The 18,768-nt window shown below is 42.1% G+C and overlaps 1 protein-coding gene across 1 annotated transcript in view; it reads left to right on the top strand.

Annotated features, from left to right (window-relative positions):
• The first annotated feature begins 16,973 nt into the window (after nucleotides 1-16,973).
• The window catches only part of LOC128736214 (uncharacterized), a 2,061-nt gene continuing 266 nt past the window's right edge, over nucleotides 16,974-18,768 (top strand). Inside the window, exons 1-4 of the mRNA XM_053830693.1 lie at nucleotides 16,974-17,513; nucleotides 17,561-17,710; nucleotides 17,812-18,542; nucleotides 18,592-18,768. The exon at nucleotides 18,592-18,768 is cut by the window's right edge and continues 186 nt beyond it. Of these exons, the coding sequence (XP_053686668.1) occupies nucleotides 16,974-17,513; nucleotides 17,561-17,710; nucleotides 17,812-18,542; nucleotides 18,592-18,768 (1,598 nt within the window). The remainder of the gene's footprint in view (nucleotides 17,514-17,560; nucleotides 17,711-17,811; nucleotides 18,543-18,591) is intronic.

Raw genomic sequence — 18,768 nt, 5'->3', positions numbered from 1 at the left:
CCAGTTTACGGATAAATTATAGCTTCTCGTACAGCTGATCGCAGCGATGCAATTATTCAACTAATCTCACACGCGCACACACTCGTGACGGAAGAAAACAGAACACCCCGACCCGGCAGTAGCTCATCAGACAATTTCCACCCAAAATCCGTATCAAGGAGTAGACACCCTCAACGACTTTGCCACAGACTAAGTTCACCAACGGATAGAACGGAAATTATTATATGTTACGCTTTCCTCTCGAAGTATATCTTCAGGGCTTATCGGCTCTCGACTAGACGCTCCGGGAAGGCCAGCCAGCGCAGCGGGAGGTCCCTGTATATGGTTGTATGCGTGAACAGGGGGAATTTTCCCATTCTTCCGTTCGGAAGCGATCCGGTAAACGTCGTCCCTTTTGGCAATAGTGTTTTGTTTAGAGAGCAATTTGATTAATAATTGAAATGTGATGGAGTCGGAAGAACATTTGTTACTCTCAATAAAATATCCTCAAAAGGCTGCAGAGTAGGGTGGTAAAGTAGGGCAGAACTTCTCGGTTGGAGCAGGTGTAGTAGCTGTGGGCGTTGTGTGCGGTTGCCGGGACGTTGAATGTTTTCTTCCATAACAGTCAGTGGAGGAAATTTCCGATGGATGTCCAACTGACTGGTAGGAAAGGCAGTAGGAACCAGCACATTGGAAAACTCATTTCTATGAGAGGAAAGAAATTGAAACAGCTCTTTGGGATATCGGATTAATGTTTCAAAGCGGATAAACTTATGATGCATAATGGATACTTCGAGTTTCGTTCGCTGCGGAGCTGAGGGAAATGGAGCTGATCCGGTGGCTCTGGGGGAAGAAGCTTATGAAAAACAATGGATCAAAAAGTGGTCAGCGGCTTTATTCTTACGAAGCTGAGCTTTTTAGCATTATTGAGCGTCTAGCCATTAGCTAATGAAGTTTCGGTGATATATGCACATCACTCTGGAAGATTGCTGTGGAAGGCAGTTTTTTTGAACTTTTTAATCTTTAACTTTTTAATTTATTTTATGATATTTGTTTTAGTAAACAGCACCCTAATTCATAATTTTGAGTCTTCTGGTATCACATCAGAAAGATATTATTCAAGAGTCCGCATCTGAATGGTGTAATATAAGATGAAGGTAATTGGAAAATTACCAATAAAACAAATCGCTTTTTCTTTCAGTCACTTTCATTTGGTTGTTGTTTCTAATAATCTATTCTTTATGTTAAGAACGATTCACAAACTAATTTGGCCGGAGGCAGTCAGTAAAATATTAATTTCAATTAGACACTATCCAGACAGTTATCCTTGCCAGCAAAGTTGTTTTCATCGCACATGCTAAATACTCGCCCTAATCACGGTAAGAAAATCTCTTCCTCCTGCTCAATATGCCGTGCGATCTTTCGCTGTCTCATTGAAAGCTAGACTACACGCGATAAGAAACAGGTCTGGCTTCTTCTGACTTCGACTGTCGCTGCACCGTTTTGTACCGTAATCGTGGCCACCATTCTGCGGTCGTTATATAGTTTCTGACTAATCCGAAAAGCTTTTTAGCATGGATTCTCCTGCCTGGCTACCTTTCGTATTAGCACTGCCAATGAACAAGCACGTACAATCTCGCTGTACGGAATACTACTGTGGTAAAGGAGAAATCTGAATCCAGCCCAGCCAGTCAGCCAGTAATGTGTGAGCCGGAGGTAAGATTTTGCAACCAAATTAATCCGATTAGTAACTATTAGTAAATTTCCATGTCGAAGGAACCATGGGTGGGCAGCACCTGTGGGGCAAAAATATTTGCTGAGTGATGGATAAAAGTGTACTCGAAAATATATGTACATTGTTAGATCCTATTTATCAGATGTGATAACCCTGTTGAGAACATTAAAACATAATACACGTACGCGTAAGACCGAAAGCAACAGCTGTTCAGTAGGGTACACACTCACAGGATATTTACTCGACTTCAGCGTTGAAAATTAGATTAAACTGATACGATAATCTTGGTTCTGTATTAGTTTGCAAAACAGTGATTTTGATAGCCGAAAATGTTCAGTTTGATAAATTAAAGGTACAGAAACCTTTTTACATATTCAGGGATCATGTTGTTCTATACTGAGTATCATAATTGCCTAGTCATTGGCAAAAGTGAGCCAAACTTAGTTAGAAAGTATAAATTGATAACAATGATTAGCATTGCAGCTATTGCACTGGCGTGTCCAGTGCCGCCTTCTCTTTAAAATTTTATGTAACTATTTTGCAATAAATAGATGAATTGCGTAGAACTAGCTATAGTTTTGGGTCCAATTTCAAGTTGAGTTAAAAAAAATTAAATTTCAAGTTAAGTTTCAACCCAAATTTAAGCTTATTTAAAGTCTAAACTCAATTCTTATTTCGTGCCCAATTTCAATACTGATTGGGTATGTTGCTGTTTCGTCGTAATTGCCTATTCCCGTCCTATCCAACACAAATTATTAAAAATATCAGCATTTTTATGGTACACAATGCAAAACTAGTTATTCCCTAATATTTTTGTTTGCTGTCCATCATACGCGATCAATCAAAGTGAGCTGAGATCTATTTAAATGCTTTTTATCATTAAAGAAATCCTACCAGCCAAATTTCCTACGTTTTTTCGTGCGACGAATAAGAAAATGTCGACCAATCGTTTTAATTTCCGTCATTCATAAATGAAAATAACTCACGCAAGACATTGTCGTTATTCTACAGCCAGGAAAATTTACCTGACCTGCAGAAATTTTGCAGAATAACATTTGTCATGCCGTCCTACACAAACACATGCGCGTTAGCTTCGTAAACATTGTTGTGATTTTTAGTTCGGACGATGAAAAATTTTGATGGACGGATTTTAAAACGGTACGACGAATTTAAGAAATAAAGTCAGTTGCGTAATTTCAATATTATGCTTTAATAATCGCTTTTCAGTGATTTCAAAGTTCTCGGATCGGAAGGTAAGTAATCAGCACAAGAACTTTTGGAGTATTCATTAAATCCATCCAACAAATAATGAAAATTAGAATGGCTTTACTTATTACGACGGGAATTAGAAAAAATACCTACTTTCAAGTAATTTCAAGTCCGATTTCATGTCTGGTTTTAGATGCTTTCAATTCAAATATAACTTAAAGTCCGATTTCAAATCCAGTTTAAGTCTAATTTAAAACATACATTCATTTCAAATTTTAAGTCCATATTTAAGTGGAAAACTACGTTCTGTCACATGGAAGTTTTTTGGAACAATATTTTTCTTATTTGTAAATTTCTAATGTTTTAGTAATAAAATTTTCATGACAACATTTTTTGTTGTTCTTAAGTTATGGCCGAAAAACTCGGTTTTCCTGAATATTTTCCTAATTCAACACAGTAAGATTTCGAATTTGGTAACAAATGTTAGGCAAAATGAATGGGACAGGTAAAATGTTGACCAAATTCAATTGATCATAACTTTTACAATAAGGAACATATTTAAATAAAACCGATTGAACTGGAGAAGGAAATTTTTGTAGTGTTTTGATGTACTCGGAAATTATGGATGTCAGCCCAAGTAACAATGTGAGTTTTATTGTACTCTTATGGTGGTCTTCAAGACCAATTTTGGTCTTAAATGCCACCATAAGAGTGTAATAAAACTCAAATTGTTACGTGGGAGAGGACACCGGAAATATGCCGGATATTTTTGACCGCTTGTATGTTTCTTCAGAATAAAAAATCTATATCATTCATATTTTTTCCATAAACTAGAATCAATGTTCAGCCTATTGGTGACAAAAAAATTGGAGATCCATTTAGAAACATCCAAGATATAGCCATTTCCGTAAATCAGTAGTAATAACGTCTTTTTCTATTACATATTTGAGAAACGATGAACTCATAACCATACTTTATGGATCAATGACACTGGAAGGTTTTACTGGTACTCAACTTGCCATGCTTAAGCATATTTCTGGAAGTGAAATATTTTGTATTGTCAAAAACGATGACTCTTCTTGCCAAAATCGGTCCGTGCCTAAATCGAATTCCAACTGTTAATTAATATCTCATCATCCAACCAGCGCAAATAGTTTCTTATGAAAATATAACTAAACTTTCTTAGCAAATTCACAGCTGGAATTTCGTTGGCTTTACCTCCCGCTATTCTTGGAGAAAAGTACGAAAAAAGCACGGGCGAACACGTGGTAAAAATAGGACAAAGCGGATAGAAAAACAGCGAACACGAGCAAGAGAAAAATAAAAAAACAGACATAAAAAGAAGAAAAATGAAAAAAAATATAACAGAATGTGAGGAAAAATGGAATCTATACCTATAAAAATGGATTTCTGTCTGTTTTTGGAGACAAGAATTTTTTCTATGGTGAATTAAGACCCCTCCCCTCTTTAGAAGGGGAATTATGACTCCTCTCCCCTTTAAGAGGGGGGGGGGGCATCCATTCAAATGAAATACAAATTTCCTCATAACTCGAGAACTAATCAATCAAATGGAACCATATTTGGCATGTGGGTGTTTTTGGAGAAATTAGAATTATAAATTAGAACCCCTTACCTTTTTAGGAGGGGAATTATGACCCCTCTCCCCTTTAAGAGAAGGGGCTTCCATACAAATGAAATGCAGATTTCCTCATAACTCGAGAACTAATCAAACAAATGGAACCAAATTTGGCATGTGAAGGTTTTTGGAGGCAAGAATTTTTTCTATGGTGAATTAGGACCACTCCCCACTTTATGAGGGGGGGGTCCTATACAAATGAAATACAAATTTCTTCATAAATCGAGAATTAATCAATCAAATGGAACCATATATGACATGTGGGAGTTTTTGGAGGAAAGAATTTTTTCTATGAAGAATTAGGAACCCTTACCTTTTTAGGAGGGAGAGCTCCCATACAAATGAAATACAAATTACTTCATAACTCTAGAACTAATCAAGCAAATGGAACTAAATTTAGCATGTGGATATTTTTGCAGGCTTTTTTTTCTATGGTGAATTAAGACCCCTCCCCTGTTTAGGAGGGGAATTATGACCCCTCTCCTCTTTAAGAGAGGGAGCTTCCGTACAAATGAAATACAAATTTCCTCATAACTCGAGAACTAATCAAACAAATGGAACAAAATTTGGCAAGTGAAGGTTTTTGGAGGCAAGATATTTTATTTGGTGAATTGAGACCCCTCCCCTCTTTAGGAGGGGAATTATTATCCCTCCCCCCTATTAGAGGGGCCTCCCACACAAATGAAATACAAACTTCTTCATAACTAGAGAACTAATCAAGCAAATGGAACCAAATTTGGCATATGGAGGATTTTGTAAACAGGATTTTTTTATGATGGCTTGAGACCCCTCACCCCTGTGGACTCTGGACTCTCATACAAACATAACAGAAATTTTTGCGTAACTCAAAAACTAATCGAACTCGAGAAATTTTAGACTCTCCCATAAAACATAACAGACAATAACAAGACCACCAAAAACTATCTTCAGCCCCCCGCAGAAATCACCTCTGTCTAGGTTTATTTATTTTCCTAGGTCTACTGACCTCCATTATTTTCCTTCAGTTGGGGCCGAACGAGCGACAACGAGTAAGGAGAGAATCACCCCGTGGTTCGAAATGGTACTTTCCACGAAAAGGTTTTCCGTGAAATGGTACATTCCGCGTAAGGATTTTCGCGAAATGGTATTCGGCGAAATGTTATACAAATATTTAAGTGCTATCCGCTTTATTTTATCTGGCTAAGTAACGGGGGGATTGTTTTCTACTTTACTGTGAGGAAAAATAGAAAATTTGTAAATTAAACTAACCATGCTTTCATAGTGACGTAGGTAACTGCCAAAATGAATTATCTAAGGTTGAGCTCCTCAGAAACTTGCTAAACTCGAGATTGTGACCGATTCAGGGTTTATGTACAACACATTTTAATGTGTGGCAATACGAAGTTTGTCGGGTCAGCTAGTGACAAATAAAAAAAAGTGTAAAAGTGCGTAAAATAAGGGAAAACGAGGCTAAAAGAGGAAAAAGGACTGGAAAAGAGGAACAGTGGAAGAGAAAAGGAGAGAAATAAAAGGAAAGAAGGAAAAACGATAGAGAAAATGAGGAGAAGGGAAAGCAATGCCAGCTCAAAACGCTGAAAAAAGGTCATTTTAGACTCGACTATTTTTGATTAGAATGAAATTTTCCTGATATGTTGGATACCACGCAAGAATTCATTTTTCACAAAACTTGATTTTTTTCGTGTCGAGTGTCCATCGATAGCTCTTCACCAGATTTTAGGGCATAATTTACAGATGGTCTGGTTTCGAGTTTTCAGACTCGAAACCCGAAAAAAAACCGGGTCGGGTTTGGGTTTAAAAGTTTAAAAGTTAATATAACTCAATCATACTAAATATGATTGTGTTATATTAACTTTTAAACCCAGATATCAGTTACAGTGAACTGGTCGCTTTTTAGACGGTTTAGTGTTTTCATATTTAGACAGAAGACTAGAATTTTCCGCTATCACAAATGGTTGGTTTCGTGCCTCGGAATAGTAGTAAGTTAAAGTGTCTTTAAAAGCAAAATGCAGCTTTTTCTGTACAGAAACCCACTTTTTCTTCATGTTTTCCTCAGATTTGACCTCCTTGGAATGCTTCCGTAGTCCCTGCTTCATATTAGCGCAGTATTTTTCGATGGGCCTTAGTTCTGGTCCGTTGTGGGGTTCATGTCCTTGGGTACAAAATTGACCGCGTTGGCTTCGTACCCCTACATGACATACTTTAAATAGTGGCACGAAGCTAGATCCGACCAGAAGATCCTAGGGCCTTCGTGTTGCTTCAACAGAGGAAGCTGACGCTACTGTAAATACTCCTTGAGGTAGATCTGTCCGTTTACAATCCCGGTAGTCACGAACGGGGCACTCAGTTTGCCACATGAGCAGATCTTATGCCAAATCATGTATTTCTTGGCAAACTTTGAAAGTTTTTGCTTTCTTACCTCCTCCGGAATATCATACTTGTGCTGGACGGTGAAGAATAGTAGCTCTGGAAGCTGCCGGAAGTCCACCTTGACGTAAATTTCATCATCCATGATGAGATAATGAGGCTTCGTCAGCATCCGGATGTACGGTTTCCGGGCCCGTGACTTTCCCACCGTATTTTGCCGTTTGTCATGATTTGGAGCCTTCTGCACTTTATACAAAATCAATTCGCGACATTGCTTTTCGGGTTTTTCCAATTTCCGAAAAACTGACAGCGGCATATATAAAATTTCTTTATTTCTTGTCTTTTTGCATCTTTTTCTATTGGTCGCCGATTTATTGAAAGAATATCAACTAATATAAATATTATATCAAATCAATCAGGCTTAATTTTTTCAAAATCGATTTGTTTCTTAGGATCTGCTGATTGTAATATATGAACATAATTAAGAAAATTTACCTTCTGCGGTACTGATGTAGGCTAGAATCTAAAAGCCTACAAACCAAAGGTCTCATTTATCTCAATTTTTGACACCACAACAAAGTTATGTTTGGTACCGTGGTTCCGATCGAATTTGATTATCTACGACTGGCCCTAGAGCTTCCATTCGCCACAAGATAGCGCTGTGCTATCAGCCAGATCACGAGTATCAAATTATACGAACGTGTACATACTATCACGCCGTAGCAGAAAATGGGATTTAATCCCAAGTGGGATATACTGTTCTTGCAATTGGGCGAATTTTTCAATATTAGAGCGAAACTCTGCGCGGAAACATGAAACTTAATGACTTACAAAACTGATGCAGACTCCATTGCGGTCAGCTTCCGAAATGGGTGAGAACAAAAAAAAAATTGGGCCAATAAATTTACTTCTTCGTGGACAGGTTTCCACGTATAACCACAGAACACGAAAATCACACGTCAACAGACCAAACAAACGTGGGCCAACAGGGCCGGGGCTTAGGTCGCCATGGGGCAAAATCCTTCACAGCAGAATGCAGGTTCCGCCGACCGACACCGACCAACCGACCGTTGGAATGTATATATTTGGATACACGACTCGCACCGCTCAGGCCATTATTTGGCACAGGAAGGCAATAAATCTTTATTAGTTTCATTCGTAAGGGGATGAGGATGGAAATGAACGTTTTGTTTATACAGACGATGTTGCGCTTATTTCGCCGAGAAAACGGAAAGACGTTGGCTCTTTATTTGGGGTTGTTTTTTTTTTGTCATAGCGAAACTTTCCCTCGGTACTGTTTTTGAGAGTGATTCGCGTAATTTGATTAACCTAGGAATACCGTTAGTTCCGCTGTAAATTATTACAAATTTTGTATGTTACTCACGCGTCTAAATTAATTCGTTCACTAAATCAAGTTGAGTTAACACTGGTAAATAATTACTTACTGTCATAATTTCTATTCATCGTGAATTATTTGGGTTTTTTTGCTTCTGATTAGTAACAGCCAAACTTAATGCAATCATTCATTTTATTCTCAATACCTATATACAAATAACATCAAGAGGCCAAAGTAATTCTTAAATTGTACAATCGGTAATTTTATTGACCACAAAACTATTTTAATTTGATTGTAAAAATATAAATTCCCATTCAAGTCTAATATAACGTAAGTTCAACATCACGAAATCAGAATCAAAGAGCCTTACAGAATTGTACTGAAGCGAATAAGCCTTGCTAGAAAGCCAAACTCTTCCATTCTGAGTTCCGCTTGCACCAGCCATTCTCTAAAACAGCAGTTTTCAATTATGAACAGCATGGAAAAACATGTTACCGAGCAAGTTTTGCTCCGGGTGCCGTTAAAGAACAATGCGGCAACGTTTACGTTTTGGTTGGTGTTGCACAAAAAGGAACCATGTCATGTTTTGACCAATATCGCTATCATTTTGCACCACAATGCTTTGCTGTCGTGTCACTTTTGGTGTTTCGACGAAAGCATTCTGATTATTGCTGTAAACTGTTTGTCGTCTTAACATGTTAACTTCCATATGTCGTACATATTTTGGCTGCCGCTGTTTGCGTCGAATCTTCCGAAAGCGGCACTAGAAGCGCAGCCGTCACCATCGAGTCAGAGGATGAATCTAAATAGACGCCGGATGGAAACCCGCACCGAGGCAGCTTCCCTCGCATCAGATGAATACCGTTTTTTTGCTTCAGAATATAAGTTTTCCTCGCTAGTCTCCCGTACTGGGGAAAGAAACTTTTCCTGTAAGGCACAAACACTCACGTGCATACATCACGCAATGTAATTGCAAAAGGGAGTCAGCATTTTGTTTGGTAATGGACTGCCAGAAATGGGTTTTCCGACATGCAAAGATAATGAGGAAACTATGAGCTTGTGCTTTTAATTCTACTACTACTGCTGGTCCATTGGAGCCACCAAGGCAGTCACCCGTCTGCGGACGAAGGCAGAGCTGATTACTAATACCGTATGAACCGCACGTTGTTGTCGGTAGCTCGCTATCAGCAGCCAGCGTCCTTGTTAGAGTCTGGGTTTTTGTTCTTTTGCTTTTCCGCTGCATTATGTGCGGTGAAATTGAGACTATTGCGGATAGTAAACTAATTTTCAATGCTTTCAAAGCGAAATAAAGAAATAAAAATACGGTTGGTTCTCTGATTTCGGGACCGAAATAGCCTTTGTTTGGTAAAGTTTTGAACTATGAGTGTTACGAAGTGTGAGTGTTGATACCTAATTAAAAGCTTATAGTGATAATAATGGTAGCGGTGTTCCTAAAAAAGAAAAAAATAATTTTGCACAGTAACCTTCAAAATTTATCAGCTAGAGGAGGAAAAACTGCTGGATTACCCTAAAAGTGCTGTGGAATGAATGCAAAACAAATGTCGAAGGGGAACCCTCGATCATCAACTGCGGTTGAAGCGGTTGAAGTTGGTCCATTCATCCATCCATCCATCCATCCATCCATCCATCCATCCATCCATCCATCCATCCATCCATCCATCCATCCATCCATCCATCCATCCATCCATCCATCCATCCATCCATCCATCCATCCATCCATCCATCCATCCATCCATCCATCCATCCATCCATCCATCCATCCATCCATCCATCCATCCATCCATCCATCCATCCATCCATCCATCCATCCATCCATCCATCCATCCATCCATCCATCCATCCATCCATCCATCCATCCATCCATCCATCCATCCATCCATCCATCCATCCATCCATCCATCCATCCATCCATCCATCCATCCATCCATCCATCCATCCATCCATCCATCCATCCATCCATCCATCCATCCATCCATCCATCCATCCATCCATCCATCCATCCATCCATCCATCCATCCATCCATCCATCCATCCATCCATCCATCCATCCATCCATCCATCCATCCATCCATCCATCCATCCATCCATCCATCCATCCATCCATCCATCCATCCATCCATCCATCCATCCATCCATCCATCCATCCATCCATCCATCCATCCATCCATCCATCCATCCATCCATCCATCCATCCATCCATCCATCCATCCATCCATCCATCCATCCATCCATCCATCCATCCATCCATCCATCCATCCATCCATCCATCCATCCATCCATCCATCCATCCATCCATCCATCCATCCATCCATCCATCCATCCATCCATCCATCCATCCATCCATCCATCCATCCATCCATCCATCCATCCATCCATCCATCCATCCATCCATCCATCCATCCATCCATCCATCCATCCATCCATCCATCCATCCATCCATCCATCCATCCATCCATCCATCCATCCATCCATCCATCCATCCATCCATCCATCCATCCATCCATCCATCCATCCATCCATCCATCCATCCATCCATCCATCCATCCATCCATCCATCCATCCATCCATCCATCCATCCATCCATCCATCCATCCATCCATCCATCCATCCATCCATCCATCCATCCATCCATCCATCCATCCATCCATCCATCCATCCATCCATCCATCCATCCATCCATCCATCCATCCATCCATCCATCCATCCATCCATCCATCCATCCATCCATCCATCCATCCATCCATCCATCCATCCATCCATCCATCCATCCATCCATCCATCCATCCATCCATCCATCCATCCATCCATCCATCCATCCATCCATCCATCCATCCATCCATCCATCCATCCATCCATCCATCCATCCATCCATCCATCCATCCATCCATCCATCCATCCATCCATCCATCCATCCATCCATCCATCCATCCATCCATCCATCCATCCATCCATCCATCCATCCATCCATCCATCCATCCATCCATCCATCCATCCATCCATCCATCCATCCATCCATCCATCCATCCATCCATCCATCCATCCATCCATCCATCCATCCATCCATCCATCCATCCATCCATCCATCCATCCATCCATCCATCCATCCATCCATCCATCCATCCATCCATCCATCCATCCATCCATCCATCCATCCATCCATCCATCCATCCATCCATCCATCCATCCATCCATCCATCCATCCATCCATCCATCCATCCATCCATCCATCCATCCATCCATCCATCCATCCATCCATCCATCCATCCATCCATCCATCCATCCATCCATCCATCCATCCATCCATCCATCCATCCATCCATCCATCCATCCATCCATCCATCCATCCATCCATCCATCCATCCATCCATCCATCCATCCATCCATCCATCCATCCATCCATCCATCCATCCATCCATCCATCCATCCATCCATCCATCCATCCATCCATCCATCCATCCATCCATCCATCCATCCATCCATCCATCCATCCATCCATCCATCCATCCATCCATCCATCCATCCATCCATCCATCCATCCATCCATCCATCCATCCATCCATCCATCCATCCATCCATCCATCCATCCATCCATCCATCCATCCATCCATCCATCCATCCATCCATCCATCCATCCATCCATCCATCCATCCATCCATCCATCCATCCATCCATCCATCCATCCATCCATCCATCCATCCATCCATCCATCCATCCATCCATCCATCCATCCATCCATCCATCCATCCATCCATCCATCCATCCATCCATCCATCCATCCATCCATCCATCCATCCATCCATCCATCCATCCATCCATCCATCCATCCATCCATCCATCCATCCATCCATCCATCCATCCATCCATCCATCCATCCATCCATCCATCCATCCATCCATCCATCCATCCATCCATCCATCCATCCATCCATCCATCCATCCATCCATCCATCCATCCATCCATCCATCCATCCATCCATCCATCCATCCATCCATCCATCCATCCATCCATCCATCCATCCATCCATCCATCCATCCATCCATCCATCCATCCATCCATCCATCCATCCATCCATCCATCCATCCATCCATCCATCCATCCATCCATCCATCCATCCATCCATCCATCCATCAATGAATGAACCCGTCGGTGAAAATTGCAAATTAGTTGTCGGAAAAAACATACAGCATGCTTGCGATAACACGCTATTCCTTATTGTGCAACGATATCAGATCAAAGGCGTAAAATTTAGTGCGAGAAATAAAGCTAATACTAGGGTAACCAACCTATTTTGTACCCCATTAGCAGCTGTACGTAATTTGGACACATACATTTGATTTTGCTGTAAGTGTCCACATTATGTACAGCTGTTGAGGAGGTCCAAAATACGCTGGTTACCCTACTTTTTGAGACATGCATCCGCAAATGTCAAACTAATATTGCTGAAGATATCGTGATGAGAAGGTTTAATTCCTCCTAAATGGTTATTTGTTGGTTCATAAAACTAAGTTTAATCATTTTCAAACAATTTCGGGACTAAATCTGAAATCTTCGATCTTGAGGCGATAATTCCAATTCTAAATTTCTCCACTTTTTATCAGTTGCTGGAATCATAAGGTTCTTTGAAGTCATTGAACAGATATTAATGGCAGAGTAAAAACCTGATTCTCGGTAGAGCAAGCTACCTCGCGGCCAACCAGATAATTTTTCATGAACTTATCAGCTAGTGATGACAATCCACAGAAAATGATTTCGTGATGCACTTTATTTTGAACTGCGTTTCCGTAAAATATATTAAAGTGCTATTACAGAGAAAATCGTGATTTATGCCGAAAATGCCTTACTTTAACAACCACAATAACGAAGTCGTTCGACCTTAATCGAAGGGCATTGATAGAGGTTAATATATACATGTACCTACATGTATAGCTAACGACCAAAATTTATGATCTCTAATAATTTTACCACTTTTCCATTTCATGGAACCCAAAATACATTATCCTAAATAACCAACTTCTCCACCCATCATCCATCTTCTACCTAGTGGGTCATGGACTGCCAGTTCACTATTTACCTCACTCGATAGGAAAGCAACGAGTATTTCGTAGCTATTCTTACTATCATCGCGACACGCTGCCACCGCAAGCTGCCCGTGTTGAGTTGTTATTCCCTTGAGCAGAAACCTCAATCATCGACCGGTTTGTGGGTATTGGCTGGGTTGGGATGTTGAACTGAATGCTCGCTGCTGCCTGAGATAAGCATCGTCCGACCTTCGAAGGTAGATATCCTTTCTGCCCGGCAGGACTAGACGACGATAGTTGTTTAAAATTTAAAATATGCCAATTTTCATCTGTCTCCGTTTTTATATAATTTATTGCATGCTTCTCTCAGCGCTATCTACCCGGAAGATGGTCTGATCCTGGTTTCGTTCTGTGTACAGAAGGAAAGGACTTACCGCAGACGGAACACTGATGTCGCCTCCGGTGGGAATGTATCAGATCCGGAGATGTGTTAATTTAGGTAAATGAAAGCAAATAACACTTCAGCTTTCGAGATTTCGTTCCCTTACCGTCAGACAGACAATCATTCAGTCGAGTGGGAAATGTGGATCGAAAGGCGATAGAGAGAGAGATAGACCACTAGAACACTGGAAGTGGCAGGGAAATGGCTGACAACAAACGACTCAGCACAAGATTATATCATTACGGGTCTCTTCTAGCAGTGATACATGTTGTTGTTCGTTATATCTACTAGCAGCACATTCTTCCGTTGATGTGAAAGGATTTTGTACTAACAAGTGAATTTCGTATGTTCGTTTACTTGCAGGTGAGTGCTGGTTTCCGATTTCAATTGAAATTGACAGCTGCGGTAAGGAAAGGATTTGTGGTGAATACCTGTTATTAAAATGTCAACTGTGAGTGTATCAGCCAAGTTTCTACTGAACTAGTGTCTATAATGTATTGTAAAGATATACTTTTTAACGATTTACCGTATTTCGTTATCTTCCCATTCGAAAAAAAATTATTCAACTTTTATTATTTCATTTTAATAGCGTTCAAAAACAGTATGGGCATAACCCGCGTGGTCTTAAAGGATTACAACTCTTTACGGTATTTTATAGATTGTTAACTTGATAGTGCAACGAACTTCACTCGACCGGAGACCGGCGAGCTGACATACCACTTTTATTTTACCGTCCCAAGTCCAAATTTTACAGTTGGACACTGCATTCTTCGAGAAGAGCTATAGGGTAATTTAGGGGAATTTGGACACCCTAAGCAAATCACCTATTATCCCAAAATCTATGCACCAAACTCAAAAAAGTTGAATCGTACACTAAAATTAACTTGTTTTCTGTTTACCAGTGGAGTTTAACAATTGTATCTAGCTTTGTTTTGCTAAAATATAAATTGGTTAAAATGAAAATAATGATTTTTTGGCATCAAAATTTTGTTTGGAGTGATATGGACACCCACTGGGGTGAAATGGACAATCTGTAATAAAACGGTTGTTTTTAACGAAATAACATACTGAGGCTCATAGCAGATAACTAAGGATGTTACTGCGAGTAACGACGAAAAGTAAATCGGCGCATCCCCCGGCGCACTTGACGTTCGGGCTGGTGTGAATGTATGATAGCGAGACGGTATAGAGGCGAACTGTCACAACGAAGAGATGCGATTATTATTATTATCTTTTTTGATTAAAAAGTAGCGTGGAACAGATTTGCAACGTAAATAACATTTTGCTTTATTTAAACTCGAATTTAATATTAAATACCCTACTTACAAAATAATTTGAGTACAATACACTAACCTGATTGTAAGGGGTTGGAGTGCCTAGTACGAGACTATTTGTAAGTTAATTCCTACTTAATTAATTCTGCATACCGTGTTGAAACGTAACCTAATAAAATTGTAGCTTTGAGCTGATTTCATTGGAAACTGATGGAATTTGCTTCTGGGACTCCGAAACGCCAACCCCCACAGTAACAATCTCAAAGAAATATCTATTATGAGTGCACAAGGATCATTCGTTCGCCAGACCCGGTCAAAAACTCGAGCGACCCGACAAGATCCAGCGCGCAGCGGCTCTCAACCATCCCGTGACAGTACACCAGTGATAGAGTCGGATGATGATGGATTTGAACCATCAGTGGTCGACATCGAGCACGGCGAGCATTTCTATTGCGCGGAATGTACGCGACCCAACAATGCGGAGTTGTACAATGCGGAAAATGCGAGCGTTGGTACCATTTCTCCTGTGCGAAAGTGGACGTTAGTACAGCGCGATCCAGTGAATTCAGCTGTGTGAATTGCGTTTCTCCGTCACGTGCAAGCTCTAGGACGGGAAAATCCAGCACGACGAGTTCCCGGAGATCGGCGATAGAGCGAGAGCTTCAGAAGTTGGAAGAAGAACGATGTTTGTGTGAGAAATTGGAGGAGGAAAGGTTGCAGAAAGAGAAATTACTGGTCGAGAAGGCGATGAATGAAAAACTTGAACGTGAGAAGGAGTACTTGGCTCCGAAGCATGAGCTGCTTCGCCAGCAGGATGAAGATGCGGGAAGTATCCGTAGCAACCAAAGCAGTCGAAGCCACGCGAGTAACCGTAGTAAAATAGAAACTTGGTTCCACCAGCAAGCGATGCCCTGTACGACCGGAAATGAACCAAATCAACAAGTTTCGGTTCGAAACGGGGAACTGGTCGGAACGTCGACACATATCGAAGTTAGTGAAACCACCGTAGTAGATTCCGATCGAACCATGACGGACGCCGTGCAAAAAGATGCTGTAAAGCAGCAGTCCGGTCAGCAGCATCAGCATACCGGTAGTTTACCGGATCTATCGCTAGTCAACGTCCCACCGTTGAACCGATTGTTTGACATCAGCGGTCAGATTTCGAGTTCATCGTAAGTAGACGCGTTTCCAAAGATGGTCTCGAAGTTGATTAGAAAACCACTACCATACGAAGAATGGCAACGCGAGACAAGCGAGATGCGAAAGCATGCCGAGCAGCAGGAAGAGGAGCTCCGGCGGCAAGAACAGCGAAAGCAGGAGTTAGCAAATCTGCTTAAGCATGCCGAGGAGAATCGAGAGCAGGACAGACACCGTATGGAAGGAATTTATCAGCAGCAACGTGAGAAAGAAGAGAAAGCGCTACAGCTGCGGGGCCAGCGAGAGCAGGAGTTGACCAACCTGTTAAATTATGCGGATGAACAGCGTAAACAAGACAGGCAGCGATTGCAGCAGATCGAAGCCGACTTAAAGAAACGGGACGACGTCGATAAGCAGCACAGAAATAGGGAAATGGACCTAGTACAACGGATCAAACAGCTAGAACAGCAATGCCAAGCTGAGCGTTCGAAGCGAGACGAAGAGAAGCAGAGATTCCTGGCCCAGGAGCAGAATCTTACCGATGAGATGCAACGACTGCGCATGAAGTGCGAACAACAATCGGCACAGCATGCAGCGGAACAGCCCGCAGAGGACGAGCATTAGCACGACGTTCCAGAGGCGAACCAGCAAGGTGTAACTGTGAGTAATAATCCTCAAACGACTCACGACAAAGTAGACATAGTAGGGACACCAACCCAGACATTTTATGTACCTCCAAAGCCAGGATTGCCCCCTATTCCTCTTCTAGTAGGTCCGTTAGGACCTCGAAATGCTGCCATAGATGTAAATTATGGTCATGCAATGCAAAGTCCCACGTCCCATCAGTTGGCAGCAAGGCAAGTCATCACAAGAGAGCTTCCTGTCTTTAGCGGGGACCCTGTCGAGTGGCCGCTCTTTATCAGTAGTTATAACCATTCGACAGAGGCGCGTGGTTATTCGCTTTCTAAAAACTTGCTGCGTTTGCAACGGGTGCTGAAAGGTGCTGCGAAAGATGCCGTCAGCAGTTTTCTTCTACATCCGTCTACCGTGCCACAAGTGCTGGCTACCTTTCAGACATTGTACGGTAGGCCGGAGCAGATTGTTCATAACCTGGTGGCCAAAGTTCGAGCAACGACCGCACCCAGGGCGGAAAAATTGGAGACGCTGATTCATTTTGGTTTGGCTGTGCAAAATTTGTGTGGTCATATGGAGGCTGTTGGAATGACGAATCACCTGTCCAACCCGATTCTCCTACAAGAACTGGTGGACAAGCTGCCGGCAAATATCAAATTTAGCTGGGCGCTACACCAAGTGGGTCTACCCGTGGTCGATTTAAAAGCTTTCAGCGAGTACATGCGGAACGTTAGGCCGCCACCAGTGGCGTTACAAACTTGTACGTTTCACCGAAGCCTCCGAAGGACGAGAAGCATGAAAAACCCAGGAATAAAGAACAGGCGTTCCTGAATACGCATGATGCACACGAACGAAAAGAAGCATCAACCAAACCACCTGGCGAACGGCGAGAACATCACCAGAATGCTACGAGCAAAAGACAAGAAGTAAGCAAGAATTGTTCTAAATGCAACGTTACCGGCATACCACTGCGACTTGTGCAGCCTTCAAGAAACTGTCAGAAACGACATCACCGTTTACTGCACAGCGAGCCGAAGTCACCATCCACCAGCTTCCGGTGTCATCAATTTTGTTCAAGATAATTCCTGTGACTTTGTACGGGAAGAATGGTGCTGCAGTGAACACCTACGCATTCTTGGATGACGGCTCGTCTGTGACTCTAGTAGAACAGGCGATTGCAGACCAACTCGGCGTGGACAGTCGAGCGCATTCCGTGTGCATCCATTGGACGAGTGGGATAAATAAGCAGATCGAGACTACTGTGCTGGAGAAGCTGAGCATATCGCAGCCAGACGGCGGAAAACGTTTCAAGCTATCCGAAGTATACACCGTCAAGAATCTAGGGCTACCGGAACAATCGCTGGATTTCGTGCTGCTGGCTAAGGATTTCACACACCTACGACATCTACCGGTCAAGAGCTTTAAGAGAGCCGTTCCTGGACTACTAATCGGTCTGAGTAACTCACATCTGCTGACTACTACGAAGGTTCGTGAAGGAGAAAAAGATGAACCGATCGCTGCGAAGACTCGCGTTGGCTGGGTCGTAAGTGGCCGTGTACGAGGGGGAGAAGACAGTTTCCAGCACCGTCAAATGCTTATCTGTGCGGATACGACAGAACGCGATCTCCACGACTACGTGCAGGAGTTCTTCTCAGTAGAAAGCCTTGGAGTTGCCGTAGCTCCTAATCTGAAAGGAGCCGAAGACCAACGAGCACGCAGGATCCTCGAAGAAACGACAGTTCGGACAGAAAGCGGAAGGTTTGAAACCGGGCTAATCTGGGCGCAACACGATCGAATTCCCGGATAGTAGACCAATGGCCGAGCGCCAGTGGCGATGCCTGGAGAAGCGACTTGAGAAGGATATTCAGCTATATGAGAGCGTACGACAGCAGGTGGCAGACTTCGAGGTGAAGGGGTACATCCACGTAGTAACTGATGAAGAGATGGCAGGTTTCGATTCGCGACGTATCTGGTACCTTCCGTT

Source organism: Sabethes cyaneus, chromosome 2 (assembly GCF_943734655.1).
Source record: "Sabethes cyaneus chromosome 2, idSabCyanKW18_F2, whole genome shotgun sequence".
NCBI classification, from domain to species: domain Eukaryota; kingdom Metazoa; phylum Arthropoda; class Insecta; order Diptera; family Culicidae; genus Sabethes; species Sabethes cyaneus.
The sequence above is the reverse complement of the archived record's forward strand: the minus strand, read 5'-3'. Positions and strand labels throughout refer to the sequence as shown.